Source organism: Lemur catta, chromosome 4, assembly GCF_020740605.2.
Source record: "Lemur catta isolate mLemCat1 chromosome 4, mLemCat1.pri, whole genome shotgun sequence".
NCBI lineage: Eukaryota > Metazoa > Chordata > Mammalia > Primates > Lemuridae > Lemur > Lemur catta.
In genome coordinates, this window is record NC_059131.1 from 81,573,073 (window position 1) to 81,586,124 (window position 13,052).

Sequence of the window (13,052 nt, forward strand, 5' to 3'; positions counted from 1 at the left end):
GTAAAGCTTTCTCTTGAGAGGGAATAAAGACGTGGCCATCTAACTTCTCTGATACCTGCTGTCAACTTGCTATAAACCAAGTGCTCCTTGAGGAGACAGCTTCCTACACACTCAGGGCTGAGCACCAGTGAGGCTGCCCAGTTTCCTGGAGACTGCTCAGGCACATCTAACCTGACTCACTACCTACCACCCCAGCCCCCTTGTGTCCTGCGGCCCCCTTGACAAGAGCCCAGGGCTTGTACTCTCCTCAGCCTCCAGGTCCTAGGACCCCCATGCTGCCCTGTGCCCAGAGACTGAGACCTGAGACACACACCCCAAACCCCAACCCCCTCTTGCCATCCTGTCTAAGCTCCACGTCTCTGCCAGTGCTGAGCCCTCAGCCAGCGGCACCTGCCCTGCCTGGGGCACCTACTCACCCATTAGGCCTCCCTGAAGCGACACCTCCCGCATGACGGCTCTGAAGGTGGCTCCTGTACTGCTAGCGATACTGTTCTTCTGTGTCGGCAAAGCGTTTAGCACGTCCCTGAGGCAGGCACAACACACATCACAGTCCCTAATGTCCTTGTCCATGGCCCCCAACTTTTCTGTGACCTGCTTAAGGTGACATTCACCTCTTTAGCCATCATAGCACTTAGCAAGTAACATGTGCTCAATAAATGGTTTGGGGAGGAAAAATATTTTACCGTCTTCCTCTTTCATCCCTAAGACTTAACACTCAGCATTATGTGATGCGGTAGACACTTGTGATATGTGATTCATGATTTAACCCATTTTGGAATAAACGTTTGCTAATAAATTAGAAAGATATCACGATGTCCACTATCTATTCAAAGAAGATAATACAAATGGTAAACAAGCACACAAAAAGGTGCTCAGCATCACCAGTTTTTTGGGAAATGCTAATCAAAACTACAATGAGATATCACTCCACACACACTGGAACCAATACAATTAAGAGACTGATGTCACCAAGGATGACAAGGATGGAGGGCTGGGGACAGTGTAATGTTCATACACTGCTGGTGGAAATGTAAAATGATATAGCTGGAAAATAAACATACACTTATCATACAAAATACCAGCAAACCCACTCCTAGATCTACCCAGGAGAAATGAAAGCAAATGCCAACAAAGAGACACGTGAATGATGTTCATGATAGCTCCAAACTGGGGACACCCAAATGACCATCAACAGGTGAACAGAGAAACACACTGTGGTACATCCTTTCAATGCAACGCTGCTCAGCCGTAGAAAGGAACGAACTGCAAATGCTCAATAGCAGGAAGGAATGTCAAAAGCTTATGCTAAGTGAAAAAGCCAGGCAGAAAAGACTACACATTGCATGACTCCCTTCTTATGAAAGAAAATTCAAGGAAAGGCAAACCTAATGACAAAGAGTGGATCAGCAGTAGCTAGGGGCGGGGGTGGAGGGCACCTTGTGGATAGACAGAGTATTCTGTGTCATGACTTCGGTGGTGGTTATGTGACGATACACACACACAAACACACACACACACACACACAGGTACACAAACATCAGTTAAGACCCAAGTCGTATACTTAACACTGACAGATTTTACTTGTATCTAAATTATACCTCATAAAACTAAGCTGCTGGTTGTCTACTAAATGTCTGCCTGATGCACGCCTCTCCTGCTCAGATTAGTCCTTCGTATTTCAATGTTCTGACACAGACCAGTTCCCTCACAAAGCACCTGGCAAAAAGTGACCGTCGACAGGCGACACCTCTGAGACACTGTCCTGGTGCCCACTCATGGCCCACTGAGAGTGCTCCGCTCACACCCGGGGCACACCCCTTTCACCCCAGCCCTTGCTGGCTCCTGGTGACCTCTGCACAGGCAGCACCGTCTTCGAAAGGTGGGAAGGGCATCCCAGAGATGGAAGATGACTAGGCAAGACCACGGAGTAAGTTCTGCCCCTAAAAATTCCTTCCCCTAAATGGCCAGGGCTGTGTGTAAATCCCCAGGGGCGCCCGAATCCTGCCTGCTCCATGAATCACTCACTCGTTTGTATTCTAAATACAACTGGGTCAGCGTGGGGGGAGACACTCCAAACTGCAGATAATGACTTACATCTGAGTCACAGCAACCTCCTGCCCACGCTGCTCAGCTCCCAGAAGGAGGCCGCTTACTAGAGTCAGAAAGACACCTCCCCTGTCCCTACTGTCACTGCTTGTTAGATTCATTCCAGATCAGCTGGGTCCAGATGGCACTTGGACACTCCCTCCCTCCTATGGTCTTGGGGAAGGAGAACAGGAAGCCAATCCCAGGGCCCAGCGTGAGGTTACTGCTGCAGGCAGGAGCTTCATCTCTCAGCAGGGCTGGGGAGCCCCTACCTGGGGGAGCCCCTCCTCCAGGGCCTCCTTCCTGTGCTGCCGCGGAGCCCTCACCCCAGTCTGGCACAGCCTTTCTCCTCCTACCCTGGCCAAGCTCTTCCTGTCCCTCCTGGGGACAGCAACAACTGCTTCCTGACTCATCTCTGCGTCCACCAATCTGCCAATCTCTACCTCACGACCCTGGACCCTGACAACCTCACACCCTTGCTGCAGTCCTCTGCCCTGGCTCCTCCTGGGAGCTGCCCTGAGGCCCCCCCCACACCAGGATCCCCAGGCTTTGTGTCTCCCTGACGTTGCCAGGAGCTCCCTGGGCCAGACCTGCCAACCCACTGACCTATTATCCTCACCCCGAGCCCCACCTCAGGGCCAGCACAGGCGTGGCCCCTCCACTCCGTGCCCCCACCCTCCAGGGGCTGGGGCAAGACCTCGGGACAAGCCCCAGAATTCTGCCATCACCCCTCAGTCACCCTGAGGAAATGAGGGGCCTCCCAGAAGACATGAAGGATGCCTGAACTCGAGGAATCACACGTGTGACACAGAGTCAGGACCCATAGTCGGTGACAAGCACTGGCCCGTGAGAGCATTCCGGCAATGCCCTCACAGGGCCAGGTTCGAGGCCCAGTGGTAAGGATTTGGAGTAGCAGCTTTGGACTCTCCCCAGGAAGCTGGTTCTGCTCTGACTTTCTCACTGTCCTCAGACTTGACCACGCCCACCTCTCACCTGTGGGCCAGGGCTCCCTGCCCAGAAACAACAGTTGGTCTTTTTTCTTAGGAATCCTGTCAAAGGGGACACCTGAGGAAACTCCCCTCAACACCTTTACAATTTCTTTCCTGCCTTTGTCATGCAAACAAGCTCACAGAAGGAGAGTTACCCAACTGCGGCTAAGCTCAGGGCTAAGCTCAGGGCAGCATGGATTCAGCCAGCTCTGCAGCTCCCGAAGCTTCTACATCCCCACGTCCACCCCCTCTCGGGCAGTGAGGAAAGGGTCAGGGATCACTACACCAATTTACAGATAGGCTGCGACAGCACAGGGTCCCAGGCTTTGGCACTCTTATCGCAGCTCCTGGCCTACAGTGAACCCAATGGAATATGCTGGAAGGCTGGGGAGGCCCCAACCAAAAAAACCTTTCAGCAGCATGATACAGTGGTGCAAAAGGTGCCTCCTTGTGCTCTTCTCTAGTTGCGGAAGCCCCTGGCTTCCTCCACAGTCTCCCAGGCAGAGTGCTGGCTTTCCACACACCCCTGGGAGCAACAGATGCTCACGGCAGTGACTGCTGTAGCTGACCTGTGTGTTAAACACCACTGGCAGGGCCCTTCTGCTCACTGTTGACTAAGGCCAAACCCGAATGACTGCAAAGAAACCCAGCTCCAAAAAGCAGCAGCATGTTGCCCTTTTCCTAATTATCTTCTAAGACCAAGGCAAAGGCCACCTCCTCCAAGAAGTCCTCCCTGATGCTCCAAGCTAGACATGATCTCTCCCACCCCTCAACACCCGCCTTCCCTAACCTACCACCCTACTGCTCTCATTACTTTCCACCTGGTACTACATTTTTGTACTCTACCTTCCTTCTGCATTAAGTAGACCCCACGGAGGGTGGGCCTTTGCGGCTGCCAAATACCCCAAAACACCAGGGCATGGCTGGACCCTGGTAGCTGTTTATCAAGAAAAAAACCACCACCCACTCACTATTCGCTCTCAGACAGCATGTGGACCCTTCAATGGATTCTCTTTGAAACCTCACACCACCTCCCACAACTTGAACCTGGGCACAGATGCTCCTGACTTGTGGTGTGTTTATCTGATGTACCCCGTGGTAAGCTGAGGAGTGTACTGACTGTGCATCACTTTTTCGCACCATCACAGTCAAACCACTGCAAGTCAGGGACCACCTGACATGGTGGCAATGTTAGTCTGATTCCTTAACTTGGAGAATACAAGTTTGCCGGCAATGGCTGGCAGTTATGTCTCAGAATTACACAGAGCCAGGTCCTTCAGCTGGTGGGAGACACAGGGTGGTCACTCACCGCCTGCCGTGCCCTGAACGACCTTCCCTGCCTGCCCCCTGCTCAGCCCCACAGGCCTCAGGCCAGGGCCGGGAAGACTCGGCCTGTGACCCCGGGCACGGTGGTGATCCTCACTGGATGATGCATAAACAGGACACCGCCACCTCCTTCTGTCCTCCCCTCTCCCGCTACCTGCCCAGGACCTTACTGAGCAGTCACAAGAGCAGACTCTGCCCCTCCAGAGCTTCGTACCCTCATCTCCACAAACAGAGACAAAAGCAGATGTGTACCGCCTTGGCCCAGGCACTGAGATGCTTTGCGAACAAACTCAGTTAAACCCTACACCGACCCCATGATGCTCTGCTTACTCTTACACATGGAAACGGCAGAGAACAAGGGTGAATACGCCAAGTGCTCGGCCACCGCCCAGCACAAAATGCACTCGGCAAAGACCAGAGGTGCTCAGGATTACATGCTCCTTGGAGAACAGTGAACAGGGTGGGGACAGGACCGAGGCTAGAGGGTGCTGGCCTTTTTCTGGGTAGACACAGGGAGCAGGGGGTAGGAGTGACGAGCAAGCCAACCAGGGCTGAGGATCTGTAGGTCTAAGGATCAGGGCATGTCACCAGGGTAGGAAGTGCCCACTCACCTGCGACAGTGGGAGAGAAGCAGAGAGGGCCCCTTTAAGCCCAGTGTCCACAGCCATCCCTGACACCACCCTGCGAAGGGCAGAGACCCATTCAAGGGTCAGACTGGCAGGGGAGCTGAAGGAGCCTCTCCGGCCACTCTGTGGCAGAGGTTCTCTCCACTGGCCTCAAGAGTGAGGTGGAACCTTTTCCTTTACATCAAAGATGGCTTTAATATTCCTCCTCTCCCTCCAATAGGGCAAGAAACATACCAAGACGACCCCACAGGCATACACGGTGGGGCTGAGAGGACCCAGGTGCACGTGGTATTTCCTGCCTGGACTCTCCCTACCTCTGCTCTGTGTCTGTCTCAACTCTCTTCCTGGAAAACTCTTATTCATCCCCCAAGACCCAATGCAAATGTGCCCCTTCTCCAGCAGCTCTGTGGCACAGCTGGTTCTTCCCTCAAGTTCCCAAAGCACTCAAGACATACTTCTTTCAAAGTGCTTAACTGGGTACATTAGAAGGTTTTTGTTTGTTTTCTTGAGAGAGGGTCTTGCTATGGTGCCCAGGCTGGCCTTGAACTCTTGGGCTCCAGCGATCCTCCCATCTCAGCCTCCAGGGTAGCTGGGAGTAAAGGTGTGAGCCATGCCCGGCTGTTTACCAGAATTCTCAGCCTTGGCACTACTGGCATTTTGGGCTGGATAATTCTTTGCTGTAGGATGGTCCTGTCCTTTCTAGGATGTTTGGCAACATCCCTGGCTCCTACTGAATGGCACGAAAATGTCTTCAAACACTGCGAAATATCCCCCAGAGGGATGAGGTGGGGGCAATTATCACCCCTCCCTGAGAACCAGAGTTAAATCTTGGCCCTGTGGCTTACAGGCACGGCTCAGCAAGACATGATAGGGAATGTGTGCTGGGAACGTGAAGAACCAAAGCACGGTTGTACCAGATGAGCATGCCCCAGGCTGTGAGTTAAGCTTTGAGCAGCTTCCTAATTGCCCTCCCTGCCTCAAATCTCAGGTACAGAACTCTCTCTCTCCTGCAGATCTGATCTTGTTACTTGTCTGCCTGACCTTTAATGGTTCCAGTAACCTCCGGAACAGGTCCGGGCTATCCCAGGGGTGCCTGTGCCACCTGCCACCACCGGACACCCAGGACCTCCCTGGCCTGGGTTGCATTCACTCCCCTCAAACCCAGGGCTGCAGCCACGAGCCAGATCCACTGTGGCCTCCTGGATGTGGCTCCCTCTGCCCCAGCGTCCCCTGACTGGTGCCTACAGCCACTCAGGTTTTTCTGAGATGAAGGACCCATGGTGTTTCTCTGCTTCCTTGAGCTGTGAGGTGGTCAGACAGAAGGTCCTGAGGTCCCTGGCTCCGGAGCTGGTGCTGCTGCCAGCATGTTTCCGGCTAGGCAGTAATCAAACATACCACTTCCTTCTGCTACCCAGAGCTCATTTCACCCAGGACAGCGAGCTCTGTTTGGGCAGGGCCTCTATCCTGTACCCCATGAGGCTAATGGCTGTCCCGGACACACTGCAGGGACTCGGCAGGCATGCAATTAGACGGGAGGGATGAGGTCAGTCCTCAAGCTCTCTGGCCCACTGCCACCACCCTCAACCTGCAGGGACCATACTGGGGGGTCTTTCTGTGCATGACTGGTACAAGATCGCACCAAGTGACTGACACTGGTCAGAGAATTCAACATCCCCCAAACTGGTCTGCACCCTGTTCTAGGAGATGACTCCACTGACACCACGCTTGGATGTGCAGCAAAACTGCTGTAAACATTTCACCCCCTGAAAATCAATTTTATAGAAATAACTTTTCCCAATGTATATTTTAGTTCTGGACTCTAGGAACTGGATACTTTACAAAGCAGGTCCCAAACTTGCCTGCATAGCAAGTCCACTGGCTCTATCTGGCAGCATTTGAGAGGCCTCTGTCGGGAAGCTCACTGGCAAATGCTGGCTTTTTACAGGGGAGGGATCCTGGGAGTTTAGAATTGTGAAGAGGTTCCCTCAGAGCCACTGGGAGTAACCCTTCCCAGTCTTTGCACAGAGGCCACAGAAGGTAGAGGCAATACGGGCCTAACCAGGCGGTGCCCACAGGACGACACAAATTAGAAGGAACCACCTTAGACCCAAACAGGTGCCAGCACTCGCGGGAAGCCTTCCTTAAGCCCCCTGCATGCACAAACCACCCCTTCTCAGTGGGTAACTCGTCTCAGACATAGTGTACATGCTGTTCACTGGAATCTTCTGGAGCTCTCTCTTTCTGGAAGCTTAGCGTCCGGATGGTCACCATCACAACATGCTTTCACTCTGCAGAGGACACTTTCCCCTCCAGGGGAGACAATGGGCTGTGTTATCAGAAGTAGATTAAAAAAAACAAAAACAAAAAAACTACCCTTTTTCTATAAGCTTAAGAAGTGCCATTATGCTGGGTTCACTAAACAACTTTTAAGTCAGCAAAATAAATGAAAGAGGTAGTTCCAAGCAGCAAGTCGGCAAGGGTACTTAGCTTTGAAAGAAGGTGAATCCCACCAGATTTAGGCCCAGCAATCTAAACCAGGCTGAGCTTTTCCTATTCTCATGCAGCAAGACCTCAGTGGCTGCCTAGCATCTCCACGACCCAACCCGGCCCAGCTTTCGAGGCCTTTCAATCAACAAATAACTTATTGAGCACCTACAGTGTACCAGGCACTCTTCTAGGTGTGAGGACACAGCAAAGAATGAAACAGAGAAAGAGCCCTGCTTGCCTGGAGCTGACGCCTAGTCAGGGCAGATGGGTAGGCAACCTTTGTACACTTGTAGGCAGTGTACATAGGTGCTGCCCTTTGGGGAAGGACACATGGGAAACCCAAGTTTGGTTTGAGGTACATTAAATCTGAGACACCAATTAGACATTAGTTAGGCCTTCCACGGTCTGGTCTCAACCTCCCTTCTTCCCTCCTTCCTCCCTGAGCCTGTTTTCCAACTAGACCTTCTTCCTCCCAGTACCCTGAATGGTTGTGAGAACTCATGTCTTATTTTTCCCCAGGAATACTTTGCTCGGATAAAAAATACCTTTACTTGAGTACCCATGGTCCATCCATCAAAGTAACAAAAAACTAAGGACCTACATCTGGCACAGGAGGGCTAGATTAGCAGTATCCCATGCTGTCCTAGCACTGCAGAAACTTAGATGCGAAGGGAAAGACGGTGCACACTCAGGAGAGAACAGCAAACCCCAGATAGAGATTAAGAATAAGAATCTGGGTCAAGCGCAGTGGTTCATGCCTGTAATCCCACCACTTTAGAAGGCCAACGCGGGAGGATTGCTTGAGGCCAGGAGTTCCAGACCAGTCTGAGCAAGAGTGAGACCCAGTCTCTACCAAAAACACAAAAAGTAGTAGGGTGTGATGGTGCATGCCTGTAGTCCCAGCTACTTGGAAGGCTGAGGCAGGAGGACGGTATGAGCCCAGGAATGTGAGGTTGCAGTGAGCTATGATAAGGCCACTGTGCTCCAGCCTGGGCAACAGAGAGAAACCCTGTCTCTCAAAAAAAAAAAAAAATCTCTGGAGCGAGTAGAATGGGTTTCATAAGTCAGGAAAAGCTTCCTACAAAGGGGATGCTGTCCGTGGCTATGAATAGCTTCTCCATGGGAAGTGGCTCAGTTATTTGCCTCCTTCACCTTGCTGTGCCTGACTCCTCTTCCGAGTGTAAGAGGCCCATGAGGGTGAAAGGAGATGCTGCAGTTTTAGAAGCCTGCACAGCACCAGACACGTAGCAGATGCTTTATGTGGGGTCTCCTACCTGGAAGTGAATGTGGACTGCAATGAATCTGGGCAGGCCTCGTTAGGGGCAAAACCTAATATTTTACTGCTCTGTATCCCTGAGAATACTTTAGTGCATTTCATCTGTCAAATTACTAAGGGAGCACCTCCTTAGGTCCATCTCAATTTTTATTTTCTCAAGATCACAGGACCTTACTCTGGAGCATTCCAGATCATTACTACATGAGTCCTTAGTGATGTTTCCCCAGTTCTAAGTGAGCATGGATCAGCTTTCTAGGAATCTGTGTGACTAGCAAGTTGGTTAGCACCTTCCAAGCACATTCACACCCACCCCCTCATTTGAGGTGCCCGGCAATCCCGGGCAGGGCAGAAACTGCCAAACAGAGCTCCATCTTCCAGTTGAGGAACAGCAGCAACTGGCTGGCTTAACCAGAGTCGGGGCAGAGCCAGCAGAACCTTGGACCAGGAAACTGAGGCCCACAGAGCCCTCAGTTCTCTCAGCCAGCTGTGAGGCTCCTGGAGGTGAAGCATGCCTGATCAGGGACAACCCCAACCCACCAAGAGGAATCATGGTGACATCCCTTGTGAGCCTACAGAATCAGAATCACCAGGCCCAGCACAGGAGAAACCTCTCAAGTGGCCGTGGTAACACCTCCAGCTTCCATCCCCCTTCCATCACTCAGGCTAAGCAAGATTAAAACGTGCAATCCTGGGAAGTGAGGGAGGCTGACAGGAAGACTAGGTCACTTTGATAATTATGGAGGAACAACATGAATTTGCAAGGATTTCCCAAGGAGGAGCTGGCTCTGGAAGCATTTTAAGCCTGGGTACAGGGTGCATGCAGAGAATGATTCATGGGAATAAACTGGTTCCTGTTTTTGCTGCGGGGCTCAGATCCACAGTGGCAGAACAGGCTGAAGTTCACAGGCTGGAGTGTTACCCGGGGCTCTACCACAGAGGGAGACGGAGGGTATTAATAATGAGCAAGCTCAAGTGCCATTTACCAAGTGCTCACTGTGCGCCAGGCACGGCTGGGCTTGAGACATGCGTCAGCTCATTCAGTCGGCCCAGGTGGCCAAGGGACGTGGGGAAATCATATTTCACAGATGAGGAAATGGGGGCTCGGAGAGGCCCAAGTCCCCAGTCACACCGAGGTCCAAGCAGCAGGTGACTGGGTCTGTCTGATCCCTCAAGTCCAGAGCCCTCGCACTTAAGGTCTAGACTAATCTGAGCCTCAGTTTCCCCATCAGGAAAAAGAGGAAATGGCCCTGGACAAACTTGAAACCTTGTTCTGGGCTCCTGAGGTGTGGCTCCTAGGCTGAGGGGGCGTGGCGCCCAATCCCTCCCCAGGCCACTGGGCAGGAGGTGAGGGCGCGGAAGGGAAATTCAGAGAATCCACCAATTCCTAACGCAGCGCGCAGGCACGGAACTAGCGCCTTGCGGGAGAAGGGGGTACTCACGTCGATGTTCCTTAGGATAACACACTTTCCATTGGTGTACAGAAAATTGTTGCCCTTAGGGTCGCCGCCAATGATTTTGGAGACGCCCCTCTCCACCTGGGGGAGGCTGGCGAACACTTTCTCTGCGGAGACACAAACGCGGAAGGGCACATTAGGGGCAGCCCCTGCCTCGGCCCACCCAGGCCGGGTAGAGGACGGAGGGGACCGACGGGGAGGAGAGAAGGGCCCTGGACCGGTCTCAGCCGGTCACCTGTTGCCTCCGCCGGGAGGGGCGGCCGCCACTTTGAGGAGCGCAGGAGACTGCGCGACTTCCTGGTCGGCGCTCCGGGCCGGGCCCTTCGGGGACCCCGGGGCTCTGCCGGCCCGGCACGCAGCGCCAACTTTGGGGTGCCCCCCGGGCGGGGCATCGCCGCCCGGCACCCCGAGAGCAGGCGGACGGGCGGGGCGCTGGCCGGCGCCCGCACCCCTCCCCCGCGCCGGAGACCCCCGCCGCAGCGCCGAGCGCCGAGGGGCCGGGGCAGCGCGGCGCCCGCCCGGGGGCCCCGAGCCGCGGCACTTACTGATCTCGTACGGCATCCTCGCCCACTTGTTACCGCGCCGCGCTCGCCGAGAGCCTCCGGGGCCGACCCGCGCTGCGAATCAGACGTCGCCAAGGCCGAGCCCGGGGACTGGGCCGGAAGGCGGCGCCGGGCGTGCCGGGCGTGGAGGGGGCGGTCCGAGGCCGGGGCTCCGAGGCCAGCTCGCGCCTGCCCTGCGCGCTGCCGCAGCGGACGCCCCGAACCCGGAAGCGCGGCCCCGCGCGCGGCTCGCCCCCAGCTTTGACCATATATAGTCAAGTGCTCAGCTCGGTGGCTGCGGCCCCGGCGAGCCTGCGCGGACCTGGCCTCGCCCCTCCCCCCGCCGGCCCTGCCCCGCCCGACGCTCCGCCCCGGAAGTGACGTTAGCAGCACGCCCCGCGGCCCCGTGAAAAGGCGGCGGGAACAGCAGACGCGTTCAGAATCGTCCGGGCAGCGGGAGGGTGTTCTGCCCTTCTTGTGAGCTGGGGCCGGCGGGCTGCTAGAGGGTGCTCCCCGTGGGGGTTTCGGAGGCGCTGGAAACCCGGGCGCGCTCCAGTAGAAGCTCGGGGAGTGTTTTTTGTACTTGTGCCTGTGTGGCGGGCGTCCTGCCGCTCAGGGTTTGCGGGCGGGAAGCGGGGTGCTTTCTCCTCTCTTTTTCTTTTTTTTTTCTCAAGGCTGAGTCGCTCCTCCTCGAAGCACTGCCGTGGCAATGAACTTTGGGGATGTGCCTTGCTGGGCTGACCGCTCACTAGCTCTCTCTTGTAAAACTTTCTTCTAGAAAGCTAAGCCAAGAACGGCAAAAAGGGTGTAGGTTCTAAGAAAGCCAGGGGCACTTCCTAAGAAAGCTAAAAACCCTAAAAATTGGGGTAGTGGCTCACTAGGGTGGGGGGGGCAAGGGCTGTGAGTAGTTGACGCTTTGAGCCTCGCCTTTCGGTAGGGTGGGTACAACCCCTCTTGGGGTTGGGGGGCGAGGAGGGTGGTAAAGCTGAGAAGATGTAAAGCACCTGTGGGTACTCAGACGTTCAGCTAACTCAACCTTCAAGTGCTCTCTAACTTTCCTTTTCTGTCTAATTTGAAAGTTCTCTCGGCTTCACTTTCAAAAGGTCCTCAGGTTGATAACTTGCCACCGTGGCCGTAACTCTGTTGAGGAGCCCATGTCCTGGCTCGCCTGCCTGGGTTTCCCGTCTGGCCTCTCCTAAGCTCCTACCCCACCTTCTCAGTATTCACATAGCAGCTGGGTGATCCTTAATGTGGAAGTCTATTCCTCGGCTTACAGGGGCTCCAAGTCTCATGAAGTAAAAGCTAAAGTCTATTACATGGTCTCCTAGGCCCTATGTGACCGTGTCAGGGTTGCTTCAGTCTCTTCATCTACTGCCCTTTCTCATCTGTGCCTTGCTCCTTTTTGCTGTGGTGTACCGGCCTCAGTGCTCTAAGATTGCCCCAGGGAATGTACCTGACCCCCACAATCTGTTGCCTACCTGAAACTCTCCCCAGAAACCTACCTAACCTGTCTTTCGAAAGTACTGTTGCTCAAATGTCACTTTCTCAATGAGTTTCACCTGCCTTGATCCCCTCTTGAAAATACAGCCTTCTGCTTCCATGCAAACACTCCTGTTCTTCCTTCCCGTGATGTTACTGGCTGTCGAGTATCACTGGCACCTGGGCAATGCTGCTCACCTACAATTTCTGATCGAGAAATAATGGACATGAAAGGTAGCTTTGAACTGAAGGGCCCTAAGGATGTCAAGTCTTTGTGCAAAATGTTTAGATTCCTGAAGCAGAGAACATGGCCTACAGATGGGGGCTGTATCTGCTCTGAGAAACCAAGATTTTAATTATCAGATCTCCTTAATGAGACTGTACAAGCAAGTGCTACAGCTGCATCCACTTTAATGCATTTACATAATAAGACTATCGTGAGGGAAGCTGAGGTGCCAGCTTCAAGCTCTTGCAAGCTAGTAAGCTTAACGGATGTGCATATGAAGCCTTGTTGGAATTGACACTGAAAAGGAAACTAAAGCAAGTCTAGGTGACACTTCCAAACCCCTGGCTGCTGGCCTCCATGGCTTAACTTTAGCTTCAAAGAAAAATCACATGTTGGAGCTGGAAGCCCTAGAATAGGGTGGAGTTTTTTGCTATGAAAACTAAGTATCTGAAGATGATAGACTTAGCAATTTGTGGGGTTTGGTAGGAAAGGGCTAACAACCAGGGTGTCTACTCTCGAGTTCTTCCTGTATTGTAAATCTGTCTTAGCTGTGGGGGCTTAG

The 13,052-nt window shown here is 53.6% G+C and overlaps 1 protein-coding gene across 1 annotated transcript in view; it reads right to left on the reverse strand.

Moving 5' to 3' along the window:
- Positions 1-11,127, reverse strand: part of WDR1 (WD repeat domain 1) — a 40,751-nt gene extending 29,624 nt beyond the window's left edge. The window contains exons 1-2 of the mRNA XM_045550379.1: positions 10,789-11,127; positions 10,229-10,350 (exon numbers count right to left, since the gene is read on the reverse strand). Of these exons, the coding sequence (XP_045406335.1) occupies positions 10,229-10,350; positions 10,789-10,804 (138 nt within the window). The 5' untranslated portion in view covers positions 10,805-11,127. The remainder of the gene's footprint in view (positions 1-10,228; positions 10,351-10,788) is intronic.
- Between the last annotated feature and the right edge of the window lie 1,925 nt (positions 11,128-13,052).